Genomic DNA, 22,149 nt, shown 5'->3' with positions numbered 1-22,149 from the left:
CGGCCAGGTAGGGATTAAACGGCGCTAATCCGCATCGGCCGGCCGGGCTCGGTCCTTCGTTTTGTCCGCAGCAACTCCCGGGTAGAGGGACAAAACGAGGAGTTTGACTGTAATACGAAGCAATATTCCTCCGTAATACGAATCTTTTTAGCTTTTTCATTGTAAGATACAAAGAAAAACCTTCGTATTATGCTTGCGCCATTTCCTTCGTATTATGGGAAATTTCTTCGTAAGACATTTAGAGTGTACCGCAAAAGAGTTTCATCTTTGGATTCAGAGTGCAGGAAGCGTTTTTCCCGTGCCGGTGCCTCTCCCTCCCTTAGGCGTTATTTCACAATTGTAGAACTTAGATTGCAAACTTTCGCCTAAATTTTTTAATTGCAATCAGTGTGCATAATGAAAAAGATTGCAACAGTTACAGTTTTCTCCCGCATTAGGTCGATTCGCACTAAGTCGTTTTCATGTGACGGCCCCCGCTTACGCACGGGGGTTTATGGCCCGGTTAGCTCGACCCTCGGGGATGATTGACAGGGGTCCTCCGTGCCGCCAGGTCGAACACGCGCGAACCCGGGCGCTGACGGGGCCCCGAACCGCAGTGCCGACCTGGCCAGGTAGCGTGGACCCGTAAGGCGCCGGTCGGCACAGCGTTTCGGGTCACTCCAGTGTAGGACCCAAGGGCCGGCTATTGGTTTTATGGCCTCCCCGAGCTCGGAGCACTGCCGGAGCCCGGCCTTCACACCATGTTCTATTCGGTTTTCGTGTTCGTTATAGTCCGAGATCCGGTCCCGAGCCGTCGACCTATTGCGGGAGAATACTGCATTTTGTAGCAAAGTGTAGACAGTGGGTATTGCAGTTAGATGACAGCGAATCTCTGCTCAATGAGCTCTGATTTCCACGTCAGCCTGATCCTCTAAGCCAGATAAGCCGTGTTCGTAGGAACGTCAGATAACGTTACTTCATTTTGTGTCAGGCAATTCAAGTATGTCTGTAATTCCTTCTCAGCCTTTCCTTGGCGCACTTCATTTCTACATCCTATTTGAAATTTCCCCGCGGAGGAACCCATGTGTAAACCCGTGTACCCGAAATGGGAACCATGTGCGAGCCGGGTCTCGTGCGCGCACCGTGCAAAGTCTGTGCAATTTCCTGCACGGCATGACGTGAATTGTATACTGTCTTCGATTCTCTCCATTATCTTTTGACAGATTCAAAACAGCAATCTGACACATGATAAGAGGCTCACCTCTGGACGATTCTATGCCAAACAACGAACTCTTCACTCTCATTCCAGGAACGTGACATCACGTTGAAACGAACGTGACAAAGTGTCACGTTCGTTTGAGCATTGTGTCACGTTCGTTTGAATGGGAACGAGCTGATTTTCGGCCAATTCACACCCAAACGAATGTGACACAATGCTCAAACGAACGTGACAGTTTGTCACGTTCGTTTCAACGTGATGTCACGTTCCTAGAATGAGAGTGTTGGCAATACATCTCGATTTGGAAGGAACTTTAGTTAGGGGTAGCTGCCATTGTGAAAAGATCCCATGTCAAAGGGTTTTGCGATATCTCGCTCCGTTCGGCTGTGATAAAATAGCGAAGTTTTCACTTTAGTCAGATTAATGGCATTTTCTTATTTTTTCTCCGTACTGACTGGAAGTTTTTAGATGTTTTCCGATAATGGTTCTGTACGTAAAAAGGGCTGGGGAACACGACGGAAATAGTTTTGAGACGGTTAGATAAAAATTTGGAGTCGCTTTGTCCATTTAAGGTTTTTTTTTTTCTTTTTCGAAAAATTGCTAATTTACAGGGTTGCCACAAATATGAAATTTTCATTTTCCCTGACTTCCAGACCAATATTTAATGTATTTCCTGACTTTTCGGATACTTTTTCGCAGTTGGGTGTAATGAGTTATCAAACGAATAGGTGTCAAGGGTCGTTTGTGCCACTTATTTCCTTTTTCCTGACTTCATTTCATTCCTGACTTTTCCCTGACTTCCCTGACCATTTTCAAATTAACTGACTTTTCCAGGTTTTCAAGGTTTTCCAGACTTGTGGCAACCCTGTTTTAGAATAGGGTGAGTTGGGGTAATACTGGGACAGTTTGAATAATAAGGTTTCCACAACTCTGCAATGGCGAGTTGGAGTGTTTCTAATGCTTTTAAAGGATAGGGTACTCTGTTCCACACCATTTGGCGTTAAAATAAGATCAAAAAGTCATTTAATTTTGCAGTTCTGTATGAAAATTCGGACCTGTAAGTTTGGGGGTAAGAATGGGACACGCTGGGGTAAAAATGGGACAAGGGCTTAGCAGTGGTAAAACAGGCCTCAAACTTTTCCAAATAGAGACCACTTTATAAAATTCGATTCGTCTCAACACGAGGAACAATGAATGTCATCACATGCCACAGGTTCGGATGAAAAATGAAAAGGCATTGCGCTTCAAAAGAACTTGGGTGCCATTTGACCTTTTGCGACTATTTGTTAATTTCAAAGCCCAGTAACTTTTTAGATATCCGTCCAAACCCATAGCATGTGTCGACATTTTTTGTTTGTATTGTCGAGGCCTATCTATTTCCGTTCAGAGATGTCAATTCGAACAACTTTGAAAATTTTCTCCCCAAAGGCCACAATTTACCATTAACCAAGTGTCCCATTTTTACCCCAGGAGTGTCCCATTCTTACCCCACCGGAAAATTCTACAATTGCAAGTTAACGAATGCATTGATGCCAAAATGAGTTGGTGGATCGAAATCCTCGTTCTTTTAGCTCTCCAAAACATTATAATACTTAAGTTTTCTGTTAATGAGGTGTTCTGTAGTGTTCTAATTAGATGACCTCTGCGGCAAATTTTTCCAATCTTTAGAAAACCCATAATTGCCATGTTCTGCTTGATTTCTTAATTCCCATTTCTATGAGCAGTCATTGTCGCGCCGTATGAAAAATGGAATACTAGACACCTCAATGAACATTTTAAGCACAAACATGTCATTGTAGGGCGTTTTAAAATGCCAAAACTCGTCGCATTCATGCCATGTACACGCTTCCTGATGCAGGCAACTCCCTATCCCTTATGCATTAGACGCATATTGCTTCAATAAGCGTGTGCTTGGCATGTATGCATTAAGAAGTGTATGCGTGGCAGACATGCGCTAGCTACAGCGTGCTTGCAGGCATGCTCCAGGTAGAGAGTACAATGTACGCTCTGTCATTTGTAGAGCAGCCCTGAGTCCAGCCAGGCTCAGGTTTATCACAATGCTGTAAAGAATTCAGTGCCCAAGTTATTCAAGGGTATGTTTCATTGAGGTTTCTCACTTGCTTTACCCTTGGCTGTTGATCTGATATTTAATCATTAACGCGTTTCAATGTTTTTCAGGCTACAGTGTGACTAGACTATCCTAGCTTATGGTCAAACGGGGCCCAGTACGACTCACCCAATGGGAACGTGTTACAATGGTGAAGGTGAAATGGGTATAATTCCCAGAGCAGTGAGCGACATACTTGAAAAGATTGCCCATTCCCATGATCAAGATTTTAAAGTGCATCCCTAAACACAACTACCCCGAAACGTGAGAATCGCTCACATGTGTTTTGCATTTCCTGAAAAGTGAGCGGATCGATTAAACTAATCTCACTTCTCCGCTTTACATCTCATGTCTGCTGATCAGTGTTCGGAGGAGAGCTAGAGGCAACGAAAAGGCGAGTGTAGAAATGAAACTATCAGTGTTTATTAAGAGTTAAACTAGAGGCAGTACCTTCTGTTAAGTCAGTTCTGACTGATAATGAGACAAAATAAATCCTTAACATGATCAGTCTGAAACATTAAAATTAAAAGGTGCGCTTCAGCTACATTCATGCAGAAAGGAAAGGTCCTCTTCCGGTGCTGTCACGGGGGCGCTGCTTGTCAAAAGGTGTGCTGCCACAAACCCTAGTACTGCCACGGGTCGTCCCACTCGCTGAGGACCCTCCAGGAGGCGTCCACAGCCGGCCGGCGCCGGGAGAAGCCAGCAAATGCCTTCTTGCACCTACGCAGGACGAAGCGGCCGTCGGGGTCGTCCTCCAGGATGTCCAGGCCGTCCAGGACGAGGCGAAGGCGACGCAGCGCCGCCAGGGCCTCACAGGCAGCGACACACTCGCTGCAAAATAGATGCATCATTGTCAGGACACTTCCCCAAATACACCCTTTTTACGACACTGCAAAACGCTACAAAGCCAATGGCGAGTTTACAGTTGAATTACGTACACTGAAATTAAAAGCGTGAGACGTCGGGCCATTTTTTAGAAAGTGTGACCGAAAAAAAAAGGCCATACACAAATGTATGACTGAAAAATGGTCACCCCTTCGTTTAGTTTCGTATTCGTAGTTACATAAAAGTCTATCAGTGATACAAAAAAAGTATGACCCTTTTTCGGTCATGCACTTTAGTATGATTCGGTCGCACATTTCAGTATCACCTTTTTAAGAATCAAAAGTAGGGGTAGGTTGGGTAAGAAAAGTACACTCGAGGCTCGGGTAAGAAAAAAACACCCGTTATATCTCCGAACTGAAACTGCACTGAACCATCACGTTAGTGGTTTTCGAAAGATTGGTCATCCCGCTGACAAAAAATAAATTTAGCCCAGTTCTTTAATTAATATTTTGAATCAAACTGCATGTTTGAAAAAAACATTAAAAATAACTATGAAAATCTTTTTTTTTTAATGTTTGTACTTTGAAGTACAGCTTCCTGCATAATCAGCCGACAGTCCAATGTAAGGTACCGCCTTATAGCTTAGACCATCATCTTTGAAAAACAGTGCCGTTCGATGCTCTAAGGCTTCAACACAATTTTTAATAAGTGTAAAATTGAAATGGGGAAGAAAAGTACAGACGGCTGGGGAAGAAAAGTACAGGCATTGGGGAAGAAAAAAACACCCTCGAAGAAACTAAAAGCGGAATGAAAATTGAATTGATCACGGAAATGGATTTGATTAGGCGAGACAAGCAAAAAATGTCAACACAAGTTATAGAATTAGACTCGAAATAAACAAGTTATTGCGCATTTACGTGAAAAGGGGAAGAAAAGCACAAAAATGCTGTACTCACTTATCTCTCGAAAAAGGCTTTTTGCACCTTCTGTGATGAGTCCATGTAGAATCAGAACCAATTGACCGATTTAGACGAAACTTGAACTAATGGCAAGTGAAAACTCTCCACTTTAGGGTTAAACCTGTATTGAGCCAAGATTAGTGGTCTCCTGGTTCGAAATCGCAATCCTTTTCGTTGTACTTTTCTTCCCCTTTTCGAGGAGTTCCGAAATCACATACGAAATCACATACATTTTGGCATGTTGTACGTAATGTGGTGAACTATAATCAATGAACAGTGATCCATTTCATTAGGAAGGCATTGGATTACAAGTTCACGAGAGCAGAATAGTTGAATCCTCATTTGGAACTTCTGTACAGTGCAAAGTACGCGTTTTGTACTTTTCTTCCCCAACCTACCCCTATGACCATTCTATTTTCAATGTAACACAAAACTGGAAAGCCGCTTTGATTGCCAAAAATTGGCAAGGCGCCCACTCTCTAACTTGAGAATATTGGCCTTGCAGGCAGCCGAAGCGCCAAATACTGGCAAGCACATTAAGATTTCATATCAAGGCTTTCCAATTTTGTGGCATGCCTAGAAACTGGGTGACATTTGGCGCCCCAAAAAGTTGAGCAGGCGACAAAGGCGACCAGCGTCTATCTTGGCATGCCAAATTCGGAGTCTCCTTTCACCCCTTGCCACCAGCATCGCATCAGTACCTGAAGAACCCAGCAGACTCGACCCTCTTCTCGTTGCACTGGACGTGGAGCTGCAGGTCCTGCAGGGAGGGCAGGCTGGCCATAGCCGGCAGGCAGAAGCGGTCTGCGGCGAGCTCACGCACGCGCGTGCAGCGGGACAGCGCCGCCACCACGCCGGGCAGGTCCAGGTTCGCGTCGGCGCTCCAGGACTCGATGGTCTTGCCGATCTTGACCACCTCCAGCGTGTTTGCCGCGGCGCTCAGCAGGTCCGAGATGAGCGCAGTCGGCACCGGCCCGAACTTGCCCTGTGAAAGCGCGACGCCGTGGCAGTCCCTCCAGAATCCTCAGCTTACAAGGGAAGAGTCCCAGGTGTTAAATCCGGATGTTGACCATGCATTGAGTATATCTCATACAATAAAAAAAAAGATCAATTTTCCGCATAACAGTTGCTGATGAGGTATATTACGACAATTTTATAAGTGAAGTTAAATTTTCTTAAAAGGAAACTTTTTGTTGAGTATTCTTGAAAAATTAAACACAACTTTCAAGATTGTTCCAATATATCTCAGCCGCAACTTAAAGGCGGAGAATGACGGTAGAACATCAATTGTGAGTCACGAATCAATTATGGGCCATTTTATTCGACGGGCCGCTACAATTCCATGAAAGACCGAATCGATTTCAAATTCGGTAGGGGTAGGTTGGGTAAGAAAAGTACACTCGAGGCTCGGGTAAGAAAAAAACACCCGTTATATATCCGAACTAAAACTACACTGAACCATCACGTTAGTGGTTTTCGAAAGATTGGTCGTCCCGCTGACAAAAAATAAATTTAGCCCAGTTCTACATATAATATTTAGTATCAAACTGCATGTTTGAAAAAAACATTAAAAATAACTATGAAAATCTTTTTTTTAAATGTTTGTACTTTGAAGTACAGATTCCTGCATAATCAGCCGACAGTCCAATGTAAGGTACCACCTTATAGCTTAGACCATCATCTTTGAAAAACAGTGCCGTTCGATGCTCTTAGGCTTCAACACAATTTTTTATAAGTGTAAAATTGAAATGGGGAAGAAAAGTACAGTCGGCTGGGGAAGAAAAGTACAGGCATTGGGGAAGAAAAAAACACCCTCAAAGAAACTAAAAGCGGAATGAAAATTAAATTGATCACGGAAATAGATTTGATTGGGCGAGACAAGCAAAAAATGTCAACACAAGTTATAGAATTAGACTCGAAATAAACAAGTTATTGCGCATTTACGTAAAATGGGGAAGAAAAGTACAAAAAAATGCTGTACTCACTTATCTCTGAGAAAAGGCTTTTTGCACCTTCTGTGATGAGTCCATGTAGAATCAGAACCAATTGACCGATTTTGACGAAACTTTAACTAATGGCAAGTGAAAACTCTCCACTTTAGGGGTAAACCTGTATTGAGCCAAGATTAGTGGTCTCCTGGTTCGAAATCGCAATCCTTTTCGTTGTACTTTTCTTTCCCGGTGGTGTACTTTTCTTTCCCTTTTCGAGGAGTTCCAAAATCACATACATTTTGGCATGTTGTACGTAATGTGGGGGACTATTATCAATGAACAGTGATCCATTTCATTAGGTAGGCATTGGATTACAAGTTCACGAGAGCAGAATAGTTGAATCCTCATTTGGAACTTCTGTACAGTGCAAAGTACGCGTTTTGTACTTTTCTTCCCCAACCTACCCCTATGGGTCTTCCCTCAACCTTCCTTTGTCAGCTGAAAGAGCGCGGATGTCTGAGCAACGACCACAACGCCACCTATCGGGCATCAAAGAGAGACCTACAAAATTCGACGGAAACTTGGGCTTGGGCCAAACCGAGGGCAAGAAAAAATGTATGTTTTCCAAACATTTTCAAAATCTAATTATCGAATGAAGGGGGACGCCTTACCGATTGAGTGTATGATAGGTGAAAGACTGTAGGTCAACCCAAATTTGGCAAAAGCTGTGAAAGGCTTGGCGCGCCGGTAGCTTTAAAAAGTGCTGACCCACGAGTGGTTCCAAAAATCAATTGTGGGCAAAAACAGCCTGTTTTAAAACAGCTATAGCTCAATAAACGGAGGCGATACACGGGGCTGCTATGCTGCAAAACGAAGTCAAGGGATCATATTTAAACGTCTCACAGCTACATTGGCTACTTGTTCAAAATAATACTTCAAAACTCTTTTTTTTTTTTTAAGAGTGACCCACAAATGATTTTATACCTTAACCTTTTTTACAAGAGATCCCCAAAACATGGCCAACATCTGGATGTATCACCTGGGACACCTCCCTTATTAGCCCGTCGTGTGCGCCGTGGAACACATGCAAGCGTTTATGGTGAAAACAGGTACTTTACTATTCATGAAGGACAAAATGTCACTTTATTGGTTCAGCAACATTCGTTTCGGTTTGATGCATGATGTAGTTCAATGTTTTTCAGCGACTCATGAGCTTGTTTCAGTACGTCTAGTAAGAGTGGCAACGTGCTATATTGAGTGTGGGAAAGATCCAAATTTTTAAAACGTAGGCCGCTTTTCACTACCTTGATGACGAGTTCTCGTAGTTTCGGGAGAGAGATTCCTGAGAGCTCACGTTGGTAGATAAACGGCCCATCAGCATCGCAGTTGAGGTCGTCGATGTCCGTGTCCAAATGGAGCACCTCGACGCGCTTCACCTGGAGCACGGCCTCCACCATGGGGATGGCTGGGTCGGGTAGCGTGTCCAGGAGAGCGAATATCTCGTCGTCGGTCATGTCCTCGCCGCAGTCGAGAGGCTGCAAATGACAATAAACACCAATAAAAACAGTTGTTTCCTTACTTTGCAGGTATGTTGCGGGAGATGCTACACAGTAAAAAAAGATTCGCCGATTCGGTGACGTCTGGGCGCCAAAACGAGAATATTACAAGAACAGCAACACCCTCAAACTGTTCTGGCGGCCCTCTGTTCGTTTCGGCGACGCTTGGTCTAATTTCGGTGGCGCTCGGTCCGTTCCGGAGCGGCCACCTCACCAGAACGGCACTGCAGTCACCCTCCCGCCAGCGACTTTTAATCGTCGTATTAATGTGAAATAGGACACAAAACAAGTCAGGGGCTGTCAGTAATCATTCGCGTGACTCATCAAAGCGTAACGTTGCCGGCGGGCACGCACAAATATGCACAAACAGCTCAAAAACAGTTGTTGTGGTCATCCTAACCTCTCTGGCGGAACACCACCTGGTGACGCAGGTCACCGTTTTGGTGACAGACCGTCGCCGGGTTTGTAGGGGTACCCGTTTCGGTGAGATTGGATATAGAACGACCACCAAAACAGCGAATCTTTTTTTACTGTGTACCACCTGCATGTGACCTCTAAACCTTGTATAAGACTATAACATATTGTGATCGTCCGAATTAAAAAGATGGTTCCGTTCCGGGCGAAACACTCGCGTTCTGGTCTAATTTTTCCCGTGCACCTTTATTTTGTTTCTTTCTCATGCTATGGGAAAGCATATTATGCAAGATAATAAGTGGAAGAGGAGTCATAGTTTTTAGTGCAAGAACTTTTTGCCATTTTCGTGCGGAGAATCACACACATTTCTCTCGCTTTGTTCTAAATCACACGTATAAATAAATCAACGCAAAAAATTTCACGTCCAATAATCTGTGCAAAATTTGTTTAAAACATTTTATGTACACAGGGGTAGCTTGAGACCAATGCTTATTTTAGATTCTTAAAACATACTGCTTAACAGGAAATAGCCATCAAACTCTAGTTGCATTTGATCACTTTTTCCCCTTTAACTGCTTTGAAAAAGTGTCTACATGAAGCATCGGTTTTCGTGATAGTCTTCCAACAGACCATAATCACGCAGCTTTAAATGTGATCAAACAAACCTGCAATTGTCTCATGATGCCCCGATTTATCTCATTGAACCCCAGCTATCGGTACAAATTTGTACAAAACAAAATATTCTGCACAAAAAAAACGTACAAAATTTGTCCAAAAACGTTCACTGTACTGCACAGCAAATTCTAGAGTGGGACAGTTTCACACTATTAAGGGGAGGTTCTGGTAAATGCTATTTTCTCATAAATAGGTCCCAATGTGAAAATTTGACTAAAATTTGATGTCTTACGCAGTAATTATTAAAAATTTTCATTGGGGAGGCACATTCTATGCCCTGAACCCAGTCGCAGAGTCTTTTTGACCTATTAAGGCAATAACTTTAAAAATTTTCTAGCGCATACTATTTTGTCGTGAAAGGTTGGCCTGGACATTTTTCACTTCTTCGATTCATTTTTAGAAGATGCCGGCAGGCACAACATTACGACAAAATAGTATGCGCAAAAAGATTTTTTAAGATACAGCCAAATTAGGCTCAAAAAGACTCTTTGACTGGGTTCAGAGCCTGGCATGTGCCTTCCAAATTCAAATTTTCGTCTCCCCGAAGAAAGATTTTATATACCGAACAAATCATGACAGTGGGATCCATTGGGAAAATGGCAAGATTTTCACCAGAACCTCCCCTTAAGTGTGAACGATTGAGACCTGAGGGGCTAGTGAAAGACAAACCGTGCCTCACACTTACAAGCGTGAAACAAACGTGGGTCGCACTTGAAAGCATGAAACATTAGGTTCAAGCTAACTAGTGTGTGACTGTTCCCTCCTTCAAACGTGGATTCAGGGGGAGGGGCTGAAAGGTAGGCAACTTATGCGACACCCCTCACTTCTTTTTTCCACAGCTAACTTTTCTTGAAATGCCCCGCCGAAAATTCCGCGTAAATAGCCTTCTTCGGCAGAAAACTGTCGTGTCGCGTCTTAGTTCCGTGGAATCACACGCCGAACGCCGCTGAAGCTCGGTGGGAGTGCCCGGGACCATGAGGCCCCGTTGTGGCTTTCCGCCGAATGGCTTGCCGTCCATCACTGAGAATGAATGGGTCACTACCATCACCCTTAAAGTGGGTGATGCAACTTCGTTGCCTTATTTTGGGTGACGAAAAATTCATTACCCGAAATTTGGCAACAGGCGTTAGGTCGCCCAAATTTGGGAAACGCCGTCGGCGTCGCCGTGAGGTCCCTCGTGACGTCCTCCCGGGGCCACCACGATGACCGGAGGCCTCAACGCCGCATGGGGTCATCGTCGTGGCTCTGGTAGAACGTCATCGGGGACCTTAGGGCGTCGCCGACGACGTTACCCAAATTTGGGCGACGATTTTAGGACTGCCCAAATATGGTCACCGCTGGCTCGTTACCCAAATTTGAGCGACGATGCGTGCATCACCCAATATAAGGGCGATGGTGGTGACTCTTTCATTCTCAGTGCATGTTTGATGCTCGTTCGTCAATTCAAATCTAATGGAGACACGGAATATACTAGCAAAGGCAACGTTAAATTTCACGTAGAATCTTATTTTGTGGTCACTAGTGTACATTGTCGAAGGATGTCCCGGTTAAAAGCGGAAAGCAACTCAGCGCACGTAACCCGTGACGTGCGCTTCGCGCCGTGCTTCGACGGCAAACCCCTGTCGCGATTCACGCCGTATGTTCGGCGTTCGGCGATGCTCCTTCTAAGGTTCGAGAAAAGTTTTAGCGTGTGCCTCCTCTTGAATGAGCAGTGTCGTACTCGACGACTCACCTCCGGTTCGTTGCGGTCCTCCTCGGACAACGTCACGTGGAGGCGGCGCAGCAACGGCGCGCTCCGCCCCACCATCTCGGCCACCGCGCGCCGACCCGACCGGGGGAGGTTGCTCCAGAAGTACCCCGACAGCCGCAGCTCCTGTCGCACCACGGCGCGGCTGCGACGCAGCGCCGACACAAGCCAGTGGTCCTCAAGCCATCGTCCCTGTGCAATGAAACGACAAGGAAAATTAAAATCAGGGACGTACACACTACAATTCTTATGGACTTTTTAAATGCATAAGGACGCATTTTTTATGCATAGTTATGCATGCTCAGAAACGTCCATAAGGTATGTATAAAATTATGCATCACTGTGTACATTTTATGCGTCTTCCTGCATAAAATGTACACAGTGATGCATAATATTATACATAACATACGGACGTATCTGTGCATGCATAACTATGCATAAAAAAAGTCCATAAGAATTTAGTGTGTACAGGAAGCGGAAGAAGAGAATAACTTGACTTGTCCTCAAATTGTATAATTGGACCTGAGAATGGTTTGAATCATTACATCAAATTGTACGACTTAATTCCAAGCAGTTAAGGAGAAATGCAGGGGGAGAAATTAAACAACTCAACCCCTTTTCGCTCACAATTTAGCAGAAAATGGAAAAAGCTCAACGGAAGTCAACAGGGCTCCATTTATAATATTGTCACTTGGAGACAACCCATCTTGAGATCACAACCCCGTTTTCGTCAAAATGTAGGTTATTGCGCATGAGTTACCACCATGAACAATGAGCTGTCTGTCGAAAGTCTAAATTTCATCCAAAGACAATTTAAAAGGATTTTGCAGAAACGATCAAAACAGGTTGTTTCGTAAAATCTTGTACTTGAATTGTCTCCAAATTTAACTTCCTTTAGGAAATAGAAACTGAAATGACTGTTGACTATTTCAACGGAAAGGGATAAGTCACAGAAATGCTCTACGGAGTGACCTGACACTTGCAACGTTTATATCAAAATTTAACTGTATGCTTCTTGAATCTGTCATCATGTACGAAATTAAATTTTTAAGATTTAATCTTGCCTGCTTAGAGTTTTTCGTAGAGATCTCGAGTCACCGAGGCGTCTTTTAACTTCCACTTCACGAAAGTAATCTATTTGAGCATGATTTGCGGCACCTTCGATTTGACTCACCGCGTTGCTACCGTCGCCGCAGGTCCTGCCAGTGCAGTGCAAGTCCAGGCAACGCAGGCCAGGGGCGTGGAGAAGGACGCGCAGGTCTGGATCGGGCACCTTAAACCAGTCCACGTTCCTTATGACGGACACGTTGGCCCAACTCCCTGGACACCCCGCCAGGTCACGCCACCGCCTGCAGACAGGGTTGTGCGATATTCACATACTTAATTCGCCTCCACAATGATTGTTCGTAGTCTGAGACAATAGTGCGCATGCTAGCACTCGGAACAAATTTGTTTGCAATCTCGCAAGAAATGGTACGACCGTGCGAACAAATTTGTACACTCCCAGTTTCGTACTTAGAAATGCCGGGCAGCCATAATACTAAGCTAATTCTTAAAACTTTACGATACAAATCTGTCACAATACAGGGATTTTTGATTGTAATATGAAGAAAGTGGTCATGAGAACTCTGCACTATAAGTTACTACCTTCGCTGAGCAGTCATAATACTAAGCGCTTCCTTAGTATTACGAAGAAAAAGCTCAGTAAGATGTTGGGAGTGTACGAAAAAGTTCACATAATTAAAAAAGGTGAGACCCAGTGCAAAATCGTACGGAAAATTTCTCTTGTTTAAAATAGTGAGACCACGTACGTTCAAAACACAATTCCCGAAAACAAAATTCTCACCTTTTGGGAGCGCATTCCACCATACAAGGTCCAGAGAAATAATGTCCATGATCCAAAATGTCCACGACCAAAAAATGTCCATGAGGTTTAAATGTCCATGTATAAAAAGGTCCTCCAAATTAAGGTCCAGAAACCATTTAGTCCATGAGTCAGAATGTCCAAATTTATTCAACCATCCCCGCAGCACCGCGTCGCAGCACCGGGAACCAGCACTCCGCAGCAACAACACCACGCCACACACAGTGAAAACTCTACGAAGAATCGCTTCGTAATACGAAGAAAATGAAGGCATTGTAAAATCTACGAAGAAATGCTTCGTATTATGAAGCAAAATCGTTCGTAATACGAAGCATTTCTTCATAATACGAAGCAATTCTACAACGCCTTCATTTGCTTTGTAGTTAAAAAGCAAATGATTCGTAGGCTTTTAAGAGTGCAGCTGTTATGAAAATATCTTAGGTCAGATGATCCTATTGTCGCTCTCCATAACACGTTTCTCATGCGGTAAACTAACTGGGGCTTTCCTCTATGAGATTGAATGATTTCTGCCATGACTGAAAATTTTTACTATGAGACGGGTAACAATGGAACTCCTACCTCCCGAACAGCCCTCGCGCGGGAAGTATCTCCAAAAATGGCGATTCCCTGACCATTTGAATGTTCCTGCCAGAACGGAGTATTTCCTGGCCAATATTTAAAGGACATTATGAAACATGGGCATTTTTGTGCGTGGACATTTACCCCTTGGACTTAACATTCATGGACATTAAAACCTGGACATCATGCACATGGACATAAATTCATGGACACTTAGACATTGGACATTAAGTTCATGGACATTATGTCTGGTAACCTTGGGAGCGAGACTCGAAATTCAGACCTCTTTAGCGGTGCGGAGTGATAAAGGACACACAGCATTTTACGTTGATATTTAAAAAAAGAAGTCCACGAAACGGTGTCGTCACATTTGGTCCGAATTCTTTATTTTCAATTTTCAATTTTGTGATGATTGGCTGAGCGATAGCGAAGCCTGATACTCCAGTGCGGTTAAAAAAACTTTTCCTGACCGTGCGCACTGAAAATCCAAGTGTGGGACAGGCATGCACCAGATAACGTGGGACAAACTGTCCCACGCTTGTAAGCGTGGGACAAAATGTCCTACGTTTGCAAGCGTGGAGCAAACCGTGTTACACGCTTGCAAGCGTGGGACAAATCCGTATCCCACACTTACAAGCGTGGGACAAACGGTGTCCCACGTTTGAAAGCGTGGGACATATCCGTGTCCCACACTTGCAAGCGTGGGAGAAATCCCTGTCCCACCCCCAGTAATTTTGGACAATTTTGAAAATTTACCAAAATTGTCCAAAATGGCTTTTCTATATATCAACGGATTCGTCTCGACAAGACAAAATTTATTTCCTCACGGGACATAAGCTTGGATGCAAACTCAGAAAGATGGTTCGGGAATTCAAGAAAAACAGCCAAAATGGTACATCTTTTCTTGTGCAAATAAAAAACTTACGGTGGGCCGACCAAATCCTTTTAGGATTTTCTTTCAATAAGGGAGAGGATCATGTGAGGAAAGTCACATCGAAATCGAAGAAGAGCTATTTTGGAAACATCGATTTTTCGGAAATAAATTACGTTGAATAGAGAAACCGACGTCAAAACTTCACCCAATCGTCTCGAAACTATTTCCATCGTGTTCCCCAGCTCTTTTTACGTAATGAACCACTCTCGGAACAAATCTTAAGACTTTCAGTAAGTACGGAGGAAAATAAAGAAAATATCATGATTCTGACCAAAGTGAAAACTTTTGCTATGTTATTACAGCCAATCGGGGAGAGATATCGCAAAACCCTTTGGCATTGGATCTTTTCATAATGACCTCTACCCTTAAAAAAAGTTTCATCCAAATCGAAGAGATGAATTTCCAAGAGTTCGTTGGTTTGGCATGGAATCGCCCATTGGTCTCGCCGAGATCTTTTCAACAAGTGGTCGGAAGGGGGGTCTACGAGCCCGCCTTCGGCAGTTATCACGATCAGAATCGTCGAAAAAGGGGGTTGGCTGACTGAAAAGTTTTATTGCGGCTTCCGAAAGGTCTTCTCAGATGTATTCCATTTGGAACCTTCTGCACAACTACTCAGTGCTTCAATTGAAATTTCAGTGACAGCTTGCCGAGGGCGCCACAGGCCAAGGTAGGTGTATTAAAACGCCAGGCGTGGATTGTCGAAACTAGCGAAGCATCGCGAAGCCTGTTACGACAAGGCACGGTCTGGCGTACACCGCTACCTTGTAATAATGTATGTTGTGTCCAAGTGATGCTGAGATATCGCTATGTATCGAGATCCCGATGTACCCGACCCGTGTGCTCCAAAAACAGTGTACTTGTTTTGGAAGAGCAGTATACTTCGTGTCGGCCTCGTTCGTCATTTTACATGACCGTACGTACCTGCAGACCAGCGGCACCACGTCCAGGAGGGTCGCCGCGTCGTCCAAGAACGAGAACACGCGCACCCACAGCTCGTCAGGCAGCAGGGCGGAAAGGTCCACGGCGGCCATCTCAAATTGCAGACTGCGACACAGGAAAAGAACCGTCTTTCGTCACTTTGAGACGATACGGCTTCGCAAGAACTTAAGAAGCTACAGATAACATGTTGTCGTCTCGAAGATGAGTGTGTAAGTGATACGCTGGAAATGCCTGGTCACACTAAAAATCAAATAGTGATAAACGCTCTCTGATGGGTGAGACAGAGTTCTCTCACAGAAAAAGGGTGAAACTAACATGAATCACCGATTAAAAAAAACAGCACAGGAATGTATCGCCAAAAAATGGGTCGTACACGAATGTATCACCGAAAGAGAGTGATACTTTCACTGGAAAACAAGGGCCAATCTCGCTGGTATCTAACTTTTGATCGATGATACATTTGTGGACAATCTTTTTATCAATGATACTTTTCGAATCGCCGAAAATAAGGTACTTTCGTAGATCCTGAACCGGAAGCAAGCAGACCAGCAGACGCCAAATTGGCCGGAAATTAGCATCTTTTCGGTTCTAAACTATAGGCGAGCTGTACAAATATTGCTCGCGAAACACATATGCACTGCAAAAAAGTATGAAACGACTGTTTATGTTCAAGTGTGGCCGATACGTTTGACTAACGTCTCTTTCCCATGTCAAATTAGGATCTACTTCCGCCAACATGGCGTCTGTGTACTTCCGGTTCAGGGATCTACGAAAGTACCCTATTGGCGAGATGTCTCACCCTTTGAAATTCAGCGGAAGCAGGGGCAATCGTTACGCAGCTCGGGCTTCTTAAACGCAGGGAAAGGCAGCTCTACCTGACATGAACACCTAAGACATGAAAGGACATAAAGCTTCACCACCAGGAAGAATTCAGGTCACACAAGATCTATGGATGTACTCCGTACAATCAATCCTCCAGTCACGATAGAGTACTCCAAAGAAGCTCTGGCCCGGAAGAAGAAGAAAAACGGAAGTATGATACTGCAGTTTGTATGAGAAATGTACGCTGCGCATGAGGTCCGCAGATCATATTTCTCATAGAAAACTGCAATTTCCTACTTCCGTTTTTGTTCTTCCTCTTCCGGGCCAGAGCTTCTTTGGAGTGCTCTATTATAGTACCAGAACCGCAGCAGAAGTCACTTGTCCCGCTCTAACACAGCGACCGCAAACTTCAATACAGGCTTCGAAGGCGGGATGGCAGGCAACAAAGTTGGTTGGAATGAAGATGGCTGCTTCAGTCGCCATGCGAGCAGCAATTATATTGGTCACTTCTGAAATAATATGGATGACAGCAAGCAAACTTGCTACCGGATTTGAACTGGAATCTAGCAAAAACGGTTCCTGGCTGCCCAGACTGCCCGTGCCGAGGAAGAGGCATAGGCGATGTCCAAACAGTTCCTGAAAAACCAGGAACCACTTCAGAACAAGGTCAACTTCAGTTTTGAACCTTCTGCGAAGCACCTACCTCTTTCAGACCTCGTTGAGACCAGATTGTTGACCAGATGCCGAACACACCTGAATCAATTACGCTAGGCCGTCACCACTCCGGAACTACATGGGCGGGCACGCTCTATCACAGGCCTCTCCTACTTCCTGAATAGAGTACTCCAAAGAAGCCCTGGCCCGGAAGAAGAACAAAAACGGAAGTAAGAAATTGATGTTTCTATGAGAAATATACGCTGCGGACTCTCATGCGCACACTCTACAAAAAATGTCCGGTCAACGCCGTTAATTTATTACCAATGTTTGCTGTTATGCAATTCACGGCGTTTGCTGTGAACTAGTTCACGGCGTTCACTGTGATCTCGGTTACAGTGTTCACTGTGATCTGGCCACAGTAAACGCCGTGAATTGGAGGCTGATTTGCCGCACTTCGGTGCTCAGCGGCGTCAAACTCACAGTGATTACTGAGAACCAGATCGCAGTGAACACCGTGAACAAGATCACAGTGAATCGCGTGAGCAGATCACAGTAAACGCTGTGAATTGACCTACGGTGAAAACTGGTAATAAATTAACGGCATTGACAGGACATTTTTGGTTGAGTGCAGCGTATATTTCTCATGGAAACTGCAATTTCTTGCTTCCGTTTTTGTTCTTTTTCTTCCGGGCCAGGGCTTCTTTGGAGTACTCTTTACGAAAGTGGGCGCGGGGCGTCGCGTGCTGCAAGGACAACAAAGAAATGAATGGGACAAGCCGCCATCTTGACCGAAAACGAAAGATAATGGCTCTCGATAGGTCGATCAGAGGCACGTCTACATGTAACAAAGTGATTACGCACTGAGACTGCAAATTATTCGTCACGTTGCGAGCAAATTGAACTAGTGTTCGAAAATTCCCGGGAACAATCATTTGGGGGAATATTCCCGAGACTTCCCGGGAATTCCCGGGAATATTCCCACTTGGCCGGGAACATTGCTTCATATGAAACCGATCACATTTGACAAAAGTTAAATTTCTGATACAAATTTTTATTGACAAGAAGCGAACTTTTTATTACGACACGTTTCATTTTGTTCTCTTCTGAAACAAAAATAGAAATACACTAAAGTGTTTCATAATTATTAACTTGATACCTTGCACTTTCTACATTTTCCGCGCAAAAAGTAGCTATTTTTGCCATTTTTTAAAAATTCCCGGGAATTTCCCATTTTTTGGGTCTGATTGTGCCCGGGAACGTTCCTGGGAATTCCCTAAATTCCCGGGAATATTTCTACCCTTTAGAACACTAAATTGAACATCTAGGCATTTACGCACTCTGAAAACTTGGATACGCACGTGTCCGGGCTCGTTCCTACCGGTCCGAACCTTTCGTCTCACTGAACTACGTACTCTACAAATCAAAGAGTGTACATGGTACGCTCTAACTGGAGCATGCCTGCAAGCACGCTCTAACTAGCGCATGCCTGCCAGGCATGCACTAACTAGTGCATACATGCCATGTACACGCTAACTGAAGCATACATTTACTGCATAAGGGATAGGGAGTTTTCTGCATCAGGAAGCGTGTACATGGCATGTATGCTCTAGTTAGTGCATGCTTGGCAGGCATGCGCTTGCTAGAGCGTGCTTGCAGGCATGCACTCTAAAAAATAATATAGGATTTTGTAACGATCTTGATACAAAATTCTGTAACACGTCAGTCGGATACAAAAATTTGTATCCTTGATCCTAAATTCTGTATCACGTCAAGAATGTTACGAATTTACGAATCAGTGCTTCAAAATTCTAAAACTGATACAAAATTCTGTACTTTTCGTTTCAATATTCACAATCAGTGATATAGTTCCGTGTAAAAATGCGATATTTATGCAAGTAACTGTAACTGATACAGAAAACCGTAACATATCGTTACAAGTTTACATATCGGGTGATGCAAAAATTAATAACGCAAATTTAAAGTCAAATTACGAGCTTAATTTTAACGTCACAGTTGATCGGGCGAAAAGTCCTAACGTGGGGCATAGTACTTTAGAAGCTTCGGGCCAGGAACTCTAACTGTCGCGCCGCAGGGCTCGTTTCCCACCACTATACCTGGGCATGCAGCGTGCCCGCTCGGTGTCATCGACAGTCTGAGGCGTGCCACCCCATACGGCGCTGTGGCGCAAGCGGTAGCATGCCGAGCTGGCAATCCGGGGGACCGGGGTTCGGTTCCGGAGAACGCAGTTCGATTTCCCCGGGTGTTCGAGAGTACAGAAGCGACGGAGCGAATGTGTAGGAACAAACGATCGGTGAGGTTCAATTTTTGTTTATAAAACGACAAATTTTTATGATTTTTGCATTGCAGAATTCTGTAACCGGGAAACAGTTTACCGTAACGCGTGATACAAAATTTTGTATCAGTGCTGATACAAAATTCTGTAACATTTGTAGTGGAAATTACTGCGTAACCATGTTACAGAATTTTGTATTGAAATTTTTTTGAGTGTGCTCCAGTTAGAGCATACTATGTACACTCTTTGATTTGTAGAGTAGTGTTTAGAGTTTAAGTGCATAGATTTCGCTCAGAGTTGAGATTTCACGTGAAACGCTCAATTAGAGTACTTCGAAGAAAAGCTAAGGGAGGGTGGGGCACCATGACCACTGGGGCACCATGACCACCCCCCTCGCTCTCGGGAACTACTTTGCCGACGGCAACCGGTCGACCGGACTTTCGAGAGAATAGAATTCTAACTATTTTCAGCCAGAGCCCTACCTTCTAGCTTCAAGGGTACGACCATAGCACCTCGCCAAAATTTTTGTTACAGCGTTTTGGCTAAATTGGGCGTTTTTCAAATCTGGGATATTTTTTCTCACTCTCACATTTGAGAAGATAGGTTCGATGTTTTAGGTTTTTCTCAAAATGTCGGCTCTTCGGCAAAATATCCAACATCACATTTAATTCTAAGTGGTTGTTTGCTTGCTCGGGGAGCCTTAGAGTCGTAAACTGCACTGTGGGGCACCATGACCACTTTTTAGTGGGGCACCATGACCACACATATTTGAGTGTTTTTTCTCATATTTTGGCCTGATAATGATTTATTTTCGTCGAGAATTTGCTTTTTGCTTCTGAAAATGTATAAAGGTTGAATAATTGCTGCAGAATAGATAGTTTTATCACAAATTTGTGATAATTTGTGAATCACCAAGATGATTAAGAATGGTTCTGAAACTGAGACTTGAAATGGTGGTTTCTCTTGCACTAAATGAGCTCCAAACCGCAAAAGTTGGCCGCGAAGGCGATCCGTGGCTACTTTGCACCAAGATGGCTCTGGCATTATGAGAAACAGCATTTAATTCACTTGTTTGCAGTGTAGTAACCGCGATAATTTTCTTAAAATTTACCAAATTGAAATCTGCATACGAATTTGGACTCGTCTTAGCAAGACAAACATAAAATGTTAACACATGTCATAGCTTTGGATGTGAAATTTGAAAGCCTTAGAGCGTTAACTGTTTTAAACCGTCCATTTCAAGGCATCTTAGAACGTTTGATACTTCGAAGGTTTTTACAGTGTTTTTTAGTTTAGTTGACTGGCCTGAAGGTAATGACAGCGATATAAACAATTTCAATGAGAATACTGGTAGAAAGTACACTTTTTTGGGCCAAAAAATTACTATGGTCATGGTGCCCCACGGGGTGGTCATGGTGCCCCATAGGTGGGGCACCATGACCACTTTGCGTTTTATTTTCCAAAGTGTTCTGTGAGCCTGCCGTGCATTGCAGACAAGTTCCAATGGGTGGAAGAGGTCCTTGGAGGTCCAAAGAATCCCCTCATGCTAGAAACTTAACTGTTCGAACCACACGGTGGAGTAGAGGGAGGCACAAAAAAAAAAAGTGGTCATGGTGCCCCACCCTCCCTTACGACAGAAGTTAAGAAGAAATGAAGAATAAATGCCGGACTTAAAGAAAAAAGATCTGCGGAAGCGGCTCTACTTATTGCCTCAACATGAATTTCTGTGACAGCTTGCTCTCGTTGTGTCGGAGCGAGGCCCCGTACGAAAATGTTGGAGTCCGAAAAGCAGCCAAAACAACCGTTTGCGGACCGTCCGAAACGGCTCCAAAAGTCGGACCGGGACAGTTCCTAAATCCGCCCTCGGACAGTTCCCAAAAACATTGAAAAAGACCAAAGTCAGAAAGATTCCGGACTTGTCCTGAGTACCAACGCTAGTCGAAAAACGGACAGTCCGAACAAATGCACCAGCCTGCTGCCCCTCGCCCCTCCCTTTCCCCCTTCCCCTTTCCCTTCGGACGCAGGTTGCTTCGGCCGGCCGGCCGGGGATTTTCCGCGGGAGCGCGCCCTAGCGCCGGTTGGGCTCACCCTACCTGGCTCGGCTGGGCGGCCACCACTGCCGTGGCGGCTCGGCTCGACTCGGCTCGGGGCACGGTGGCCGGTCAGACACGGCAAGGGACGCGATTTACAGCCTCCAGTGGAATATTACACACAAATTTTGATCATGCACTAACTGTAGCATACCTGCAAGTACATGCCTGCACAAGCGAACTCGTTGAAGCTGTTTGCAAATGATGGGAACACTTGGGGACGAGGGTGAAAGAGGAGAGGCGAATAAAATAATACACCTCCCACCCTCTCACCGCCCGTCCTTCAAGTTTGAGAGACACACACACTTGCGGTAGCCAGCAGCCAGCGGATAGTTGTTTGTTTGGGACACTTAGTACAGCAACGCACTCAAATTCGATCAATGTTTAGGAAAACGCCGTACACGACACCTCACCAAAAATTACTTCTAGAACAGTCGCGAATCGCCTGAACATCGCTCCGAGAAAGTAACGAGTGGAAAGTACACTGTTAGAAAAAAAGTCCGTAAATTTACGGAGAAAGTTACTCTAATTTTGGGAATGGAGGCTCCGTAAATTTTCC

The 22,149-nt window shown here is 44.4% G+C and overlaps 2 protein-coding genes across 2 annotated transcripts; both read right to left on the bottom strand.

The window, feature by feature from the left end:
* Positions 1 to 3,706: 3,706 nt before the first annotated feature.
* Positions 3,707 to 16,282, bottom strand: LOC117640275. The gene is made up of 7 exons (XM_034376635.1): positions 16,171 to 16,282; positions 15,711 to 15,833; positions 12,587 to 12,761; positions 11,398 to 11,604; positions 8,325 to 8,555; positions 5,791 to 6,074; positions 3,707 to 4,136 (listed from the first exon to the last, which is right to left on the bottom strand). The coding sequence occupies exons 2-7, from the start codon at positions 15,818 to 15,820 to the stop codon at positions 3,929 to 3,931; spliced, it is 1,215 nt and encodes a 404-aa protein (XP_034232526.1). The 5' UTR covers positions 15,821 to 15,833; positions 16,171 to 16,282; the 3' UTR covers positions 3,707 to 3,928.
* Positions 16,283 to 16,527: 245 nt separating this feature from the next.
* On the bottom strand, positions 16,528 to 18,019 carry LOC117640276. The gene is made up of 4 exons (XM_034376636.1): positions 17,926 to 18,019; positions 17,254 to 17,303; positions 16,908 to 17,059; positions 16,528 to 16,616 (listed from the first exon to the last, which is right to left on the bottom strand). The coding sequence occupies exons 1-4, from the start codon at positions 17,988 to 17,990 to the stop codon at positions 16,578 to 16,580; spliced, it is 306 nt and encodes a 101-aa protein (XP_034232527.1). The 5' UTR covers positions 17,991 to 18,019; the 3' UTR covers positions 16,528 to 16,577.
* Positions 18,020 to 22,149: the final 4,130 nt, after the last annotated feature.

The sequence above is a fragment of the Thrips palmi genome, unplaced genomic scaffold, assembly GCF_012932325.1.
Source record: "Thrips palmi isolate BJ-2018 unplaced genomic scaffold, TpBJ-2018v1 HiC_scaffold_12, whole genome shotgun sequence".
NCBI classification, from domain to species: domain Eukaryota; kingdom Metazoa; phylum Arthropoda; class Insecta; order Thysanoptera; family Thripidae; genus Thrips; species Thrips palmi.
The sequence above is the reverse complement of the archived record's forward strand: the minus strand, read 5'-3'. Positions and strand labels throughout refer to the sequence as shown.